The sequence below is a fragment of the Manis javanica genome, chromosome 15, assembly GCF_040802235.1.
Source record: "Manis javanica isolate MJ-LG chromosome 15, MJ_LKY, whole genome shotgun sequence".
NCBI lineage: Eukaryota > Metazoa > Chordata > Mammalia > Pholidota > Manidae > Manis > Manis javanica.
The window spans coordinates 14,012,833-14,030,184 of record NC_133170.1 but is presented as its reverse complement, the minus strand read 5'-3'; the positions used below and the strand labels follow the sequence as shown (position 1 = coordinate 14,030,184).

Below are 17,352 nucleotides of genomic sequence, written 5' to 3'. Positions count from 1 at the left end.
ACTAATGGACATCCTAGTTCACATTCATGTGAAACCTTCTCCCACGCATTTAATCAAGAGAAAAGAAAAACAAGTCAACACCAAGACTTTTACATAAGCGTCTGTAGATCTGTAGCAGCTTTATTTTTAGTAGCCTCAAACAGGAAGCAACCCAGAAGTCCAATTATAAGTAAATGGCGAAACACAGTCATGCTGTGCTATTCCATTTACATAAAATTCTAGAAAATACAAACAAATCTACAGGCATAAAAGCACAAAAATGGGTTGCTGAGAGGGTGTAGGTTAGTAGAGGGGGATGGGAGGGTGGAGAGAGAAATTTCAAAAGAAAATTTTTTAGAAGAATGGAAATGTGTCTTGATTGTGGTGATGCATTAAGGGGTGTAGGCATACATGAAAATCAGTAAAACTGCCCTTTAAATATGTGCAGGTTATTTTATTTCAGTAGCACCTAAAGAAAACCATAAAACCTGGGAAAATGAATGAAGCTCTTAGAGAGATGATACTTGGTCATCTACTAGGAAAACTTGAACGTAGATATGATTCACAAATGCCTAGGAAAGCAAATTTTCTTCTTCTTAACAGGAAACCATAACTCTGCTAAACCAAGAAGGCCTCAGTTTAAGTAAACAAATGATTTGAACTGATATTAGAAAATAAATGTGATTCAAATCAGTTTGGAAAAAAGAAATAGGAAGTACAAAAACTTCATTTAGCACAATCCTTGTATTAACTGAGTAGCTAGACTCAGAAATTGTGTGCTTTTTCCACACAAATGAGGAATAGTCAGAGATTGTTTTCCCAGCTAGAACTCAGGCTCCAGAGCTGAGCGCATGGGACCCTGATATTCGATAGACCTGGGTTCCAATTCAAGCTTCTAGGCTTCTCCAAGTCTCAATTTATTCATAGGTACAGTAGCTACCTTGATTATAGTGATGGTTTTACAAATGGCTATATGTGTGGAAACTTACCAAATTATCTCACTATAAATATGCGCTGTTTGTTATAAATCAATTATACTTAAATAAAATTAATTAAGTGATCAATTAATCCAAAAAAAGAAAACTGTAAAACAGTGTAAGAGTAAATACATGGATGGCTAAACATCATCAGATACTTAAAGACCAAAACAAACATTCAAAAGCAAACAGAAAAGAACCTGAAGGAAACGGAGACACAAAGGGAAGAGAATATTAAAATGATAAAGAAAAGAGAAAGCTACAAATAGTATCCTCAAAGTGGACATTGTATCAATGAAGCAAAAAAAGGTTGCTATGAGAAGGACACCAGAATGCAAGAGATCTTGAAAATTTTTTAAATATGAGTGTCAAGGTTAACTTTTTAAGGAAAAGTTAATAGATTACCCTTAGGATATACTCAAGAAGTTTTTAAAAATTAATGACATGGAGAACCAGCAAGAAAATAAATAAATACAAGGTATCTAATAAATCTGATTTTCAAGAGTTTTTTGGGAAGGAAAGCACAGAAAATGGGTGGGAGAAAATTATCAAGAAATAATTCAAAAAATATTTCCCAGAATTAATGGACACAAATTTACATATTAAAAGTCACATTGAGTTTCCAGCTCAATAAATGGAAAAGACCCGTACCAAAACACATTGGCATGAAATTTCATACATCAAGAATAAAGAGAAGATCCTAATGGTTTCCAAAGATAATTTTTTAATCACATATGAAGAATCAGAAATTTCTTTTGCTGTAGCCACACCAAGAGTTACAGTACAATGAAGTAATGCCTTTAAATTCTGAATAAAAATAACCTGTTTAGAATTGAATATCTAGATACATTTTCAACTAAATGTAAGATTAAAATACAATTATATTCAGAGAGGAAAAGCCTTAATCTTTCAGGTACCCATTCTCAGGACACTACTTCAGGATATATTCCATCAAAATAAGGGTGTAATACAAGAAAATTAAAAGAAGATATTCAAAACAGAAGAATGGTTATTTTTCTAGAATATTTCTCAATATGACAACAAAGGGAATGAACAACCTGTAGCAATCCTAGAAAGCAACCAGTCCAGAGAGGAAGAGGGAGCCCGAGGCTCTAGGAGAGATACCTTAGTGGGAGTGGGAGGGGAGAGGGGAAGTGGAAAACTGAAATATTGCCACACAAAGTTAACTTTGAGACAATTTCCCACTCTCTGAGATAACTTGTAAATCTGAAACTCAACAATAAAAAATGAGGCAAATATTAATTAAAAGAAAAACAAAAGTTTGCTTAAGAAGAGAAATATCATAGTATACTATTTGGTTCAGTAGTGAACAGTGTAGTCATGAAAACATGCACCCTCACCAGAAAGCAATAAAGCTATCAAAGTGCTAAAGGTAAAGTCAAAGATACAGAAGCCACCTGGAAGGGACACCTATTGGCCCAACATGGGATAATTATTTTTATCAGCTTTTTTTTTGTCTTATTGAGGTACAATTGAAAACCAAAATTGTAAGGCATTTGAAGATTACACCATGATGATGTGATACACATATATACCGTGAAAAGATTTTCACCATCATGTTAACCAACACATCCATCACCTCATGTATTCTTTCTGTATGTGTGTGTGTGTGAGAACACTTAAGTTCTACTCTCTTAGCAAAGTTCAGTTATACAATACAGTCTTATCAATGATAGACAGCATGCTATCTAATGTTATACATTAGACATAATGTATATCATCTTACCACAAATTTTGTACACTTCTATCAACCTCTCCCTATTTCCCCTATCCACCAGCCCCTGGAAACCACCATTCTACTCTCTATTTCTATTTGGCCAACTTTTTTTATTGTTTTTAGATTCTTTATATAACTGATACCATGAATTATTTGTCTTTCTCTGGTTTATTTCATTTAGCATAATGCCCTCAAGGGCCATCCATTTGTTTCAAATGACAGAATGTCCTTTTTTTTAAGGCTGAATAATATTCTACTAAATATATATACTGTACATAAAATATATATCTATTATATATATATAATAGATATATATATAATAGATATATATGTACCACATCTTCTTTACCCATTCATCTGTTGACAGACACATAGGTCGTTTCCATGCCATGGCTATCATAAATAATGCTACAAAGAACTTGGGAGTACAGATATCTCTTTGAGATAATGATTTCATTTCCTTTCATTACATTTAGATGACTTCAATACCCAGAAGTGGGATTGCTGGATCATATATCTATTTTTAATTTCTTAAGGAACCTCCATACTATTTTCCATAGTGTCTGAGCTAATTTACATTTCCACCAACAGTTCACAAGCATCCCAAAATGGGATAATTTGAACATCCAAAAGAAAAATGGGATCAAAACACATACGTGCTAAAATACATGGGTTCACAATGAGACAAAGAATAGAATTCTTTGGTTATCTATGGAGGATGCTGGGGAACTAGTTCAAAACTGTGTAATGAAAACCGGCAAATAAGAAGAAAGAATAAGGCATTTATCTTGCATTTCTTTTAAAACTGTACCTCAAGGTAGCTAAATACTTAATGAGGGCTGTTCTCCATTATTAAAGAATTTTAGCTAATAAATATAGAAGGGTTAATAGAATTAGATTATCACTATCTTGCAACCTGTAATAAAACAATGATTCCAGGTAATTATTACCAATGGTTGCTAAAACCAGTAACTGAAGAGCTAATGGAGAACTCAGAATGGGCAATGTGGCTGACAGCACTTGACCCCAGTGACCAATCTCAACATCACAAAAGATATTCAGCCATATATTGTGTGTCCCTGATGCAATAGGAAATAGACAACATCAAGTGTGAAGCATTCTCACTTGAATCAGATCAAACTTCTAGACCAACCAGTATGGAGAAAATACAAGTGAGAAAGGAACAATACCAAATGATACCACACATATTATACCATCAGCAAAATCCAGGATATGTGGAGTTCACACAATAAACAACCTAGTTTCTTTAATAAGTCAACGGTAAGAAAAAAAGAAGGGGATGTTAATATTAAAAGTCATAAGAGACAGCGTAACCAAATGCAATATTGTTTAGATATTGATTCTTGCAAATCAATTCAGTCTTTTTCCAGGCAATTGGAAAATGTGAGCACAATGGAGTACTTAATGATATTTGATATTAAGGAATTAGGGCAAACTTTATTTTAGTTATATACGGTTTTGTAACTATGTTGTATAACACATCCTTATCTTTTATGACACTAAAGAAATTTTCAGACAAAATTATATAATGTGTAGGATTTGTTTTAAACAATCCAGAGTAGGAAGAAAGTAAGTGGGGATATAGAGGAAATAGGATAGACTATATATTGATAATTGTGGACATTTTATATACATTTGAAAGTTTCCATGACAAAAGTTTAAAATGAAAATACAAAAAAGGGTACATTTTATATTGATATAATACAAATGTTACAGTGTAGGTAAAATTGCAGTATTTCCAGAATCTCTTGCCTGGCTTTAGTGCATCTCTGTATCAACAGGCATTCCTAAGGGGTGGAGAAAGGTAGTTCATCTCCATATCGATGGGTAATTACCTGAGCTGTTGGGGGCTTATCTGAACCAGAGAGGTTGGGGGGAGGCTTCACTTGTTTCTGCCAGAGCAGGAGAGAGATGGCCCCCAGACCACTGTTCGTAAGCAATAAATGGGTTTTAAACTTTATTTCTCCCTTTGACTGATTTCAGTTTCAGCTTGGTATTTTGCTCCAGGATTTCCTTTCCCTGGAGTTACATTCAGGAAAAATATTTTAGGAAGGTAGCATAAAAGACAAGTGAGGGTGTTAGATGCAGAATCTTCATCTTCCAGACTAGGATACCAACATATTACATTGAAAAGTGATAAATCAAAACTGTCCAGAGAAGTCATTATTTTTAAAATGTGGAGAAACAGCTAAAATAGTTAAAACAATTGCCTGCAGAGGACAAAATTCAGATGTAGACAGAAGGAAGACAGAAGGCTTTTGTTTTTAGTATTAACCTTGTAATACTGTGATACAATGAGGCATAAAAAAATACATATTTGGTCATACATATATGTATGTAGTCTTAAAGGTGAAATGGGTGCTTTGTCATGTTAATGAGAGATTTTTTAGACCCCTTCCCTCCCACCCAAGAGCAGGGGCTGGGGCTGAATCAGCCGATGGCCAATACTTTAGTCATCGTGACTATGCAGTGAGGCCCTCACAGAAGCCCCTGAGAAGAGCTTACCGCTCGCTGCTCTGCTCAGTTGGATCCTGCTTCTTGGTCAGAGAGAGCTTCTAGGCTTGGGGAACCAGAACACCTCCATGTGCCACTGAGCCGGGCCCCAAGGTCCACTAGGACAGAAGCTCCTTTATTTGGGACCTTGCCCTGTGTATCTCTTCATCTGGCTGTTAACTTGTATCCTTTACGATATCCTTTATTAAACTGGTAAAGGTAAGTTGTCCTGAGTTCTATGAGCCGCTCTAGCAAATTAACAGAACCCAACGGGGAGGTCGTAGGAACCTTGCCGCCAGATGTCTGGAGTGGGGGGGGTGGAGGGCAGTCCTTAACCAGGGGAATCTGGTGCTGTCTCCAGGCAGATGGCATCAGAATTGAGTCGAGTTCTCCAACACCCTGCTGGTATTTAAGAGAATTGCGTGGTGTTCCCCTTGACACATACACCCATTTGAATCTGGTCTGGTAACCCGGATGGAGTTCACTACTATTACTGCTGTGTATAATAGTGTTATATGTATATTACATATATATATATGTGTTATATATATATAAGATACCATTTGTTTATTTAATTGTAAATACACAAAAATTTGATAAAAATAGAAATTATTTTTTAAAGATACATAAAATATCTTTTACTTTTTTTGAATATCATGGGCAGAAGTCTATTAATTCCTATCAATTATATCCTAACCTGGCATCCATTGCCAAATCATGTTATGGTCCCAAATATTATCTGAACTCATTTACTTCTCTATGTACAATACCATCAACCTGGCATAAAGCCTCATTTTGTCTCCTCTGGAACGCTGCCACTGTCTCCTCACAGATTTCCTGTTTCCACTCTTGCCACCCTCCAGTCCATTCCATTCCCAGCACAGACTGATGTTTGAAAGCTACAAAACATGACACGTTGCCCCACAGCGTAGACCCCTTCCATAGGATTGCATTGCCTTCCAAATAAATCCCAGGACCTTAACAGCCTCTGAGCCCTCCACCTTCAGTCTCCTGCTTATGTGTCCAGCATCATCTCCCCACTGTCTCCTTCATTCACTTCAATTTGTATATACTATTCCTTTTTCTTAAACATTTCCCCTTCATTCTTTCCTTGGTTATCTCTTACTTAGGATTCCACTTAAATGCAACAGTTTTTTCTTTTTCTTCCCACCATATTAATATTTTACCACAGCACTTACCGTTTGTAATTGCCTGTTCATTTGTTCACTTGCTTAGTCTTTGCTTCCTCCACAGGCTCTAAGCTGCATGAGAGCAGGGACTTTGCTCACTGCCATTTCTCTAGTACCTAGAATGTTCCCTGTCACAGAGTAGGTCTTTAATCCATATTCATTGAATCAATAAATACATGGATTGAACCCTAGGATACTTTTTCTCAAACTTTAGTGTGTGCATACAATCACCGAGGGGAAATCTTTTTTTAAATTCACCTCTGATTCAGTAGATCTGGGGTGGATCATGAAATTCTGCTTTTCTACCGTGCTTCAGGTGAGGCCAACACTGCCTTACTCTCTATGGCCAGGGTAGAGGGGCTTCAAAGATGCGTGATAGTCACATATGTCCTGTAGAAAGGAGCATATGGTCTGGTAATGGAGTTGCCTCAAAGGTGATCTAAATCTCCCCATGCCACTTCCGTTTTCACTGGTATGGGAAGCATATAAGACCTGAAACTCTCTGAGATTTGGATACATGTCAACCTTTCCAAACATAACGCTAGACTAACTTAAAGCCATGTCTGGCTTTAACAAAATCATTTGAAGTATTATAATACAATATGAAATTTACAGGAAGCAACTGACAATTCAGGATATAGGGATAGAAATCCTCCATAACAAAGAAATAAATATCCTGGGGCAGACAAATGAGAAGTTGAATATCACCCCCCTGAGTCGCTGGATAACCTTAAGTAGCCATTATATTCTCTGATTCTCAGTTTCATCATTTCAGGGGTGTGAGGATGAAGTGAGGTATCATGTTTCAATTAAATAACTGTGCCTGGCATATCGTGGTCTTTAAAATGTATCAAGTCCTCCTGTTCCTATCTCAGGTAGAACATCTTCCTTATAACATTAATTTCATAGGGGATAAGAGAGAATCACTTTTTGAATGTTACATTTGGTACCTTTAACACCGAGGAAAAAGGAAAATGAAGTAAGTAGATGTGAAGGTTCCAAGCAGTCATTTTGGTCTAAATGAACACTAGAGTATAAATCCAAAAAGTTAAATTTTGGTGCCAGATTCAACACAAACTAGATGTGACATTGGACAAGTTATTTAACACCTCTGGACTTCTGTATTATTTCTAAAACACTGCATATACTTTGTTAAATACATTATCTTCTTATAGGAAATCATCATTCTTCCAAATCATTTGAGTGTTAGTATATGTTTTCTTTCCTTTTGGAATATCAGTAACTTTCACAGAAATATTAAAATCGCATAAACATTGAAAAATTTGAATAAGGATTGTAAAAACATTTTTTCCTCTTGAAATGTACTAAAAATCCTCAAATTATATTACTAAGCTTTAAAAAAGTTTATGAAATCAGCTAAATTAATCTTTTACTTAGAAAACTTCCATTGTATTTAGATTACACAGACACATTTTTACTCACAGTTGGAATTTGTTTTAGTTGCTGTATATGATACTAAGTTGTCATAATGTAGAATAGTAGCTTAAACATAACTTAGAAATACAGGAAAAAAAGAACAATTTGAAGAAAATGAAAAATAACCAATTAAATTTGATCCGTGAAAATAATTGTTACATTTCTATGTAATAATGGGAAAAGTCAGTGAAAAATTGCTTGACTACATAGATGTGTGTTTCCATTTAAATACTGACAAATGAATTTGATTGAAAATTATAATTTAATGCCTTTAATCCTGTCCCCCATATAAATGGCTTTTGATTTCTCTTCTGTGTCCTTTTTACATATCTTCCCTCATCCCTCAGTCTACTACTGAATGTTCATTGAATTAAGCCTTTGGGGTCATTTGGATTTAGCTAGACTCCTTAATGTCCTTGGCTTCAGTCTTTGCACATGAACATGTTTTTTGTTATTCTTAATCACTTCTTTTTTTTAATCAATTCCTTACTAAAACATAAATTTAGTCCTTGAAAATTCACTCTGGTATTTTACAAAGATGGCAAATTCAGACTTCTGCTGCGTGAGACACACCATTAACCGTACAAAGACATTTTGTACCTGCTATGTCAGTATTTACTGATGTGTTAATGTAATAAGGACCCATCTGCTTCTTGTCTATGAGGCACTTTCTATCTATAGAGATGGAAACTCATGACACAGTCTCTCTGAGTTCCCTGATGTCAGTTGGGAAAGGTGTGAAGGGTATATAAGACCTAGATGACTGGTTAGCAAGAGGAGGCGTAGATAGGGTAGATACTCTAGTGTGCAAGCTTGGGACTTTTCATGCAGCTTTCTTGCTGTCAGAGGCATTTTCTGATATTGCTGACACTGAAACATCAAAAGGTAAAGAATTTCCTTTTTTATGGGAAAGATTATTTAGGGAGGAGAAGACTTAGAATTAAATATGTGATTTATTTGAAAGAAAGGCTAAAGGGATAACACATTATAACATTAATTGTCCAGATTGTTTAGAGAAGGAAACTGGGAAAGTGAAAATTTTTGAAAATATTTGGAAATTGTTTGAAGAGTGTGAAAGGACTATATCAACATTATGATCTTTGGAGATTATGTTTAAAAAGAGATCTTTTTAAAGTAGGCTCTAATTTCAAATGCCATAAATCAGAGCTAGAAGACATTTCTTGATTTCAGTGCTGAGTTCTTCTTTCCAGAACATTTGCGAAGCAATGAGCATCCTGAAGCTGCCGGTAGTTCTCACGGTGTTCTCGGTTGCATTAAACTATCTGAATGCTACCCCCATGGAAAGGTTAGTAACTTTACAGTCCGTCTCTTTTGTAAAGTGTGAGATAATTCGAATTAAATACTACAGCATAACTAACAGCCCTGATGGCATTCGATTCCTGATGAAATCATGCTTAAGGAACAGTACATTAAGCTGTTCAACTGTTCTGCGAATTCTGTGTTCTTCAGGGAATGATGTCAGTCGTGGGTGAATCCCTCTGATGAAACTTCTGACAGACAGGAATGGATAGGTTCAGTTTTGTTGAGAAATACACTTTTGCAACTCAGAGGGTCAAAGCCAGGACATGACACAGGAAGAACGGGAAGGTAGTCACTTCTACCAGACTACCCTCATTCTCAAACCAACTAGAGGAAATCAAAGCATGTATTTTGTATCAAGTGGGATTTTATTGTATACTTACATAGACTTTTTGTTTTTCTCAGGGGGCTCTGCAATGTCCAAACATTTAACATCTCCTTCTGGAAATTGAAATCATTGAAATAAACAAGCGGCAAATCAAAAATTTTGAGAACTACTTAAAAAGCCTTGCTCTTGGGAGATGGTATATCATTAACTGTTTCATTAATGAAACTGTTTCATATAATGAAATAGCTGCTCTAAATGTAAATGAATACCACTTGAAAATGTTTTCAATCTGTAGCATGTGCGTCAGGATTCCCTTGGAAAGCTTATTTTTGAAAAGCATCATGTCATTTAAACAGTGATTTTAAGCAAGTCTAAAAACTATTTTGGGTGAAAATGTTAACAGTAATTACAGCTTTCAAGGAGAAAGGTTTTAAAACTGTAATTCTCCATTTATTTAAAATATTCTAAAATCCAAATTCATGCATATGGCATAAACAATATAATGAGGATTTCAATCAGTTAGACTCCTTGTAGTCTTGTGAGACTAACTTAATACACTTAAAGACGAAGAAGAACAAAGCTTACTTTTGAAAAGAGTTTGCTTTAAGTCATATCTGAACTCTTCTCAGAATTATCAGCATCATGAAAAGATTTTCTTTGTCATTTCTGGGCTTATCTGGTTTACTGGATGTTCTTCGCAGAATTGACTGTGATTTTCAATTGGATTTTTTGCCAGTAAATATAACTTAGAAACTGACATGAAGCTTCTGGAAAACTAACAGAACAATTGAATGACGATAGGAAAATTAGCAGTATTACCTTGTATTTCTATCTATATCTTGATCTTTTCTTTCATTAGAAATAGACATTTGCTAAGCACCTTTACCCTGTATATCTTTACCTATATTAGTTTATTATTATGAGGTAAACTTCACTCACACACAGAATAGTATATAACATTATTTATTATCAAATTATTTTCATGCTAGTCTCACTTCTCTGAACTTTTATGAGAAATACTTGTAAACATTATTCAGATTGTTCTTTAATGAGTTTGCTAAAGTCACTATGCTTCGTCATTTTTTAAAAGGAGGTTGGGGAGAATTTATCATCCTGACCTGTTCAATCATGTAGTATTTTATAGATTTCACAAAAAAGCTGAGAAAGCTATGTAGAAAACGTCTCAAATTTTAAACACCTTTAAAAGACAAAGCTGATGTAGATTTATTATTCACTGTCATTTTTGACATAAAATTCAGTCATCTCATTTGAGATCTTTTTAAACTTTTATACGGGTATGAGATGGGATTAAGAATAACAAACTGACTTCACCAGCCAGATCAAAAAACAGTTTTGTTGTTTTATGCTCATTACTAAAGCAAAAGGACCTTACACTTGCCCACCAACTTTTTAACACTGTTATAAAAATGTGCCTCGCAGGTGATCAGATGCAAAACCAAAGTATAATTACATGGGTTTTAAGCTATCGTCACTAAGAATATCCTATAGGAACTCACACATCTTTTCAAATGAATATTAAGAGCTGGGCACAGGCACACATTTTAAGATTGTTTTTAAAACTCTTGAAACTGAGTTGTTTTCAAAAAGATATAATTGAGGAATTATAGTTTGGCCTATAGAAATAACTGTTCAAATTCTCTTACAGCCAAGAATTTGTGCCTGTGTGTAAGTGGTTAGTAGCTTTAAACTAGTGTGTGTTACTGAATGGTAGGCAGGCAGGCCTTGTTAATGAGGAAGAGTGATTTCTTTTACTAACCATTTCAGCCATCTTTTTCCATCTTAATGATTGTTTGGGATCCACCTTTGTACACCCTGGCTACTGTTTTTGCATAAAAAGTCTTGTTTGGGAAAGCAATTTCAAAATTATGAAACCAATCATGAAAAAAGCTTTTAATATTTCTTTTAAATTCTAGCTTCTAGCTAACTCAAATAAGGTAACATTTTGTTGAAATAATTTTAAGTCCTATTGAGACCAATTATCGAAGTACTGCTCAGCTATTATTTAGCATGTAGAGTATTTCACAGTCTGCTTCAGGCACTTGCCAGACATACCTGGGGACAGATATATATCCCTTTGAACCTTCCCAGTGTGACCCATCATTTCCCTTATTGCTTTAGATGTATTAGTTTGAGGTCTTTGGGGTCAAAGTTCAATTCCTGCTGAATTTCAGGAAAAGTTTATTATTTTAAAATTTGATGTCCAATGTATAAATTACTTGCTCAATCCTTAAAGATACTAAAATCATTCTTTGGATGCCCATTGGCTGTGCTTGCTACACATGCAAAGAGAAATACTTGAACAGATAAAATGAATAATAGTGATATATAGATTAGGTCCCCAAGTGGGTTTCCTTTGTCTAAATAATTGGTTCATCGGCATACACTTGTACTCAACAGATACACAGTTCAGTTGAGGCTGCGAGAAAAATTGTCTGTATTGGGAAGGAAATACAAGAGTCAAATTTCACATGAGATCTGAAAACATCTACTCTTAGACTACCTCTGTACAGAGAAACAGATAATGAAGTCCTCTCCACAGAAAATTAATACAAAGGCAGAAAGTCCCTTGCATTTTGCCCCCAAGTGTGATTTCCTACTGACTTCTGGATAGAGCCTCATACCTGTATCTCCTTCCCATTTCATACTTGTCTCAAGTTTCACCAGTATTTTTATTTCTATGGTGCCAAAACCTAAAACCTTTCATTAGCTTTCCTAATAATCTGCCACAAGGAAGCACTGTTATTATTCTGTATTTCACTGTTCTGTATTTCCCTGTTCTGAGAGTACAGCAATACGAAAGGTGGTACAGAAACTTAGAGCTGATATAAATAAATTCTGTAAATAGAAACAAGTTAAAATTCAAATGAATTATTTAATCATAGTTGTCATTTCTGATGTACCTATAATGTTATGATGCAGTTGTTCCAGGTGGCTGCTGTTGGTTTTAAATTTAACTTAATCCTGTTATGAAAATTCCTGAAAGCATAGAAGCCAAGCAGGTAGTAGAAAGATGGTAATGTTCATGTATTTATGCTAAGAGTAATGGAACTCCCACACTACAATAGTGACAGTGCCTAATAGGATAAACTTGATTCCTCTTAAGGCTTCATAATCTCTGACATTTCTCTCTTAACCACTCCTGGTTCCATGATCTCAGAGAACTTGACAAAATTAACTTACACTACTTAATTCTTGTTGGAAGGGTGTGGGAAGTGAATATATGTAAATTTTTTTCATTCCACATACTCCAGGTTACCCATAAATTTTATATTCTATATCCTTTTTATATACCAGGAAATAGATTCAACATCAATACTGTTTTGAAGAATATAACACATCTTAAAAATTATTACCCAGAATATATTTTGAATTTCCAAAGAAAGGATCATTCTGGGAGATTCAACATTAGTGGGACGTTAGTTATATGATTTCCTAGTCAAAAACTGATTTTTCTGCATCTTTGAAACTGTCACAAAAACCTCATTCCATCATCCAGATGTTTCCAGACCAAAAGATCGAGTTACTTATATGAAGATGCTTCCTTTAGTTTTCATCAATATGCTATTTGGTGGATCCCAGCTGTATCCAGTCTTAAGTCTAAGTCTCTAACCTCTCTAACCTGTTTATTGTTACCAGTCATCAGGTGGAAAAGAAGAATTGCAACACAGCCACTTGTGCAACTCAACGCCTGGCAAATTTTTTAGTTCGTTCCGGCAACAATGTTGGTGCAGTTCTCCCGCCTACCAACGTGGGATCCAATACATATGGCAAGAGGAATTCCGTTGAGGTTTTTAACAGAGAACCATTGAATTACCTATCCTTTTAGAGGTCAGTGTACCTCTACCATGCTTATTGTTTTATGTATAAATAGTCTAGTGATTTCCTATATAATTTAACATTGTCTTTTCCATTTCTAGCCTGAATATAGGAGTTCTGTGTCCAGTGTTTGCCACCTTACAAATTGTCATGCTAATAATTGTTTTAAATTTATTACTAATTGAGGTCCCATAAGAAAAAGGCACTGTCTTTGAAAGTAAAATGTCCTTGCTAGAGGTTTTTATTTAAAAAATATTTTTTTATTTTGGTATCATTAATATACAATTACATGAGCAACATTGTGGTTACTAGATTCCCCCCATTATCAAGTCCCCACCGCATATCCCATTACAGTCACTGTCCATCAGTGTAGTAAGATGCTATAGAGTCACTACTAGTCTTCTTTGTGCCCTACTGTCTTCCCCGTACCCTGCCCCTACATTATATGTGCTAATCGTAATGCCCCTTTTTCCCCTTATCCCTCCCTTCCCACCCATCCTCCCCAGTCCCTTTTCCTTTGGTAACTGTTAGTAAGTCACTTCTTTTGCTTATATCTTTATGATCTGAGTTTGAGAATGAAGGGGAAAATGCAGTTAGAAACTAGTAAATTATAAAGAGCTAATAGTGAAGTTAGGATTCTGAATGTTAGAAAACCAGCAAATAAAAGTACCCTTGTTAAACCATCCCTTTTTGCATTAAATTTCCTGAAATGAGGTAAAATGCTGTTTAAAAAATTAAATTAAATCCTGCTTCTGATTCAGACAAAATATTTTTTTAATTATGCTCCGCATCATACTTGCTTCTAGTTAAGAGGTTATCTGAAAACATAAAAGCAATTTCGGTCCATGAAAGTTTCATTGTGTGTATCATTGGCAACCTTTTATTAAATGCATATGCCCTTTATTCTGCCTAAGTGGCTTTCATGAGCCTCACCATGTCCTTATGCAGATATTACCAAAGCAACTTGTGTTCCTGCTAATCATGTCTTCAATTAAAAGACTACCAACTTCTGGAAACTAGGTAGTGTCAGTCAGCTTATTTTCTTTGTTAAACGAATTGGACATTTGTGATAGAGGTTACCTGTGTGATGCCGTTTTTTTAAAGGAAGCTGTAGTATTGGACCTAAACTGTAACATGTCACTTTAAGTCCAATTCTCACAGGCCATCTGCTTTTCCCTGACTGTGAGGTAGGCATCTTTGGAGGTAGCATTAAGTCATATAAACTGCTTACACTGTATTTCTTCCTTTCTAAAGGCGCTCAACTTATATGAAAAAAAAAGCATCTCAGTCTTAGTGAGAATCTGGCTCATTGACTTGATTGACACATCAAAACTTTCCCTTGCGACATGTGCTTTAGGTTGCCAAGTAATAGGGTTGTTATTTTGTGTGAGTGTACAGAGACAAGAAATGATATACATGTCATGAATTACGTACTGAAATAAATGTGTGTATAAGTTCCTATTTGTGATGTTCAACTATTGGCACTTCTTTCAAAGCGGATTTGAGCCCAACTCTTTCAATTGAGTAAGTTTTAAATTAAATTACAATCATTTAAACGTCCTTATTTGAAAATTGTACTACAGTTGTCTATTTTAAATAAAATTTCATTGCATATCACATCTCTATCAACTCTCCAGTCTATTTTCCAAGAGTTAGCAACATTTTAATGAGTACATATGACATTCAAGGACATTTTACATAATAGCACACAATTACCAGGAATAAGACAAGAAGAATTATGTACAATCACTTAACAATCTCTGGCCCTAAGTAGAATGTAGCTGGGGTCACTATGTAACTCATTCCAACTGGGAGGTTTTAGAGAAGAAAAGAGGTTATTGTATTGACACAATGACATTAATAGAAAGTGTTATTCTCAAGTATATTCATTAAATTTATTATCAAAGTGAAACATTTGAACAAATTCAGTATTATTTTCTTAGTCGATACTTGCAGGCTAGGTAAGGATATATATACATAAAAGTTGGGAATGCCTTACTGCCGTGGAACTTACCAAATACTTTCCCTGGTTTCTCCTAATTACCTTGTGACAATAATACAAGGGTAGCTTGGCTGGTATAATTGGAGATGTCAGCATTAAGTTTTGGGGGCTCAGTTCCCCCCAACCTTTCTCATTGTGCCAGGTGTACATGAAACCACAGATCCCCTTGAGTAACCTAAAGTGAGTGAAGCTCCCAAATACCAATATACATGCTACAAATTATATTTTATTGAACAATTAGAAACACAGATGATTCCTCCTCTATCTTCCATACTGCAATACAGAGTCAGAACAAAGAATTTGTTTAGTAATACATTTACTAATGCCACACATTCTGGAAATCTGCTTGAGCATTATGAGAGAACATTTTACAATGAGCCTCTTACTTCTTTAGAGCCTGAAAATCATTACCTAGCAATCTTCCACAAAGGTTAAAGAATGCCTTTTGGTTAAAAGTAGAAAAGGCTATGAGTCCAAAGCTCCTCTGGCTGAGCACAAAGTCAGCTTTTCTTACAAAGCAGGAGACAACATTCTTTTCCATCCATTATTCTCCCTTTCACACACACACATTACCCAAAGCTATGGAAAAATTCATCTCACACTCAGTGCATTTGAAGCAGACGTCTTAGTGCTCATCAGTATCGCCTCCTTCCTGAGCATACAAGAGATTATAGTTCTCAGCCCCTTTCATCCAAGTGGGGCCATGTGGTAATTCTGACAAGGGAGATATTAGCAGAAATGATGAGGGTCACTTCCAGGCTGGCACAGCAGGTAAAAAACTCCACAGCCTATGTTGGAATCTTTCAATCTTTCTCTTTGCTGCAGCAGTTCCTCGTGGGGAGGCCTCCGTCAGGTGGGGTCCCTCAGTGACTTCATTCTTATCAATCTGTCTTGAACATGGAGTGTGACCAAGAGATAAACTTTTGTAACTTTTATCTACAACCTACATTAATACAATAACCAAAGGCAAAGTTTCATCCTACCAAACAAATCTATTTTCCCTATGATGCCACTAAATTTAATATAGCAGAGGGCAGAAAATACAAGAGGTTGAGAAACATTCCCTATACCAATACTGGAAGTTTCCAAATGCACATTTCTTACTACATTGGTCTTCTTTGCTGAATTTTTTTAAAGGACTTGCTATTACACACGAAAAAAAACATCAAATTCTTTAGCCTGACATTCAGGTCCCTCTGTAATCAGTCCCAATCTTCTTGTCCAGCTTTAGTTCACAGCCTTTCACCTGTATATACTTATGTTTTGCCAAACACTTTGATTGTTTTAATTGTCTCGGTTTAAGTGACATCACTGCATTTTCTCTTCTTTGCCAGTCTCTGTCTCTGTCTGTCTGTGTCCTCCGTTCTCTGTATATTAAACAACTGTCCCCAGTGCAGCCTTTTGAAATCTTTCAGTGAGAAAATCCAGAATTGTTCATCATTGCCTTACTGAGTATGACTTCTCCACCTTCATCACACTTTAAGGATATTTTATAGGTTCAGAAGAAATACATAATTAGACTATTACCATGATTTTATTTGCTTGATATATTATGTTACCAGGTTATTGTCATACTGTTAGTGTGATGGACATACTTCTCCTCACCATTGTTAGGTTCCTAAGGGCAGAGACTAGGACTTTCTTCTCCATTCCACAAGTTTCCTAGTTCACGATCAAGGAGCTTAAGCCTATATACACATTCTGGAAAAGTTAGGCTACTTAAGCAGTTTCCATCTTTTCTCCTTGGTATTGTTCTTACCATCTTTTGAAAACAACTTGACATTTACCACCAGCATCTTATGGTCAACAATGGATTAAGTAATTGAGCTACCTAAACATATATAGACTTCAGAAGAAGCAAGCACCTAAAATTTTATCTTAGGGATGTTTTGTCATGTAACTAAGGATAAATGATAAATTGCTATGGAATGAATCCTCATTATACCAGAGCATATTAATCATGGTTTTTCTGCCTTTGAGTTAGTAAATGCTTTAAGAAATGAATTCCATCTCTCAGTAAACTAAACATA

At 35.3% G+C, this 17,352-nt stretch overlaps 2 protein-coding genes across 3 annotated transcripts in view; one reads left to right on the top strand and one right to left on the bottom strand.

Moving 5' to 3' along the window:
- The window catches only part of SLCO1A2 (solute carrier organic anion transporter family member 1A2), a 111,973-nt gene that overhangs the window by 75,743 nt on the left and 18,878 nt on the right, over positions 1 to 17,352 (bottom strand). The window lies entirely within an intron of this gene.
- On the top strand, positions 8,942 to 13,330 carry IAPP (islet amyloid polypeptide). Its single transcript, XM_017662286.3, has 2 exons — positions 8,942 to 9,141; positions 13,141 to 13,330. Exons 1-2 carry the CDS (start codon positions 9,062 to 9,064, stop codon positions 13,328 to 13,330), a joined length of 270 nt encoding a protein of 89 aa, XP_017517775.3. The 5' UTR covers positions 8,942 to 9,061.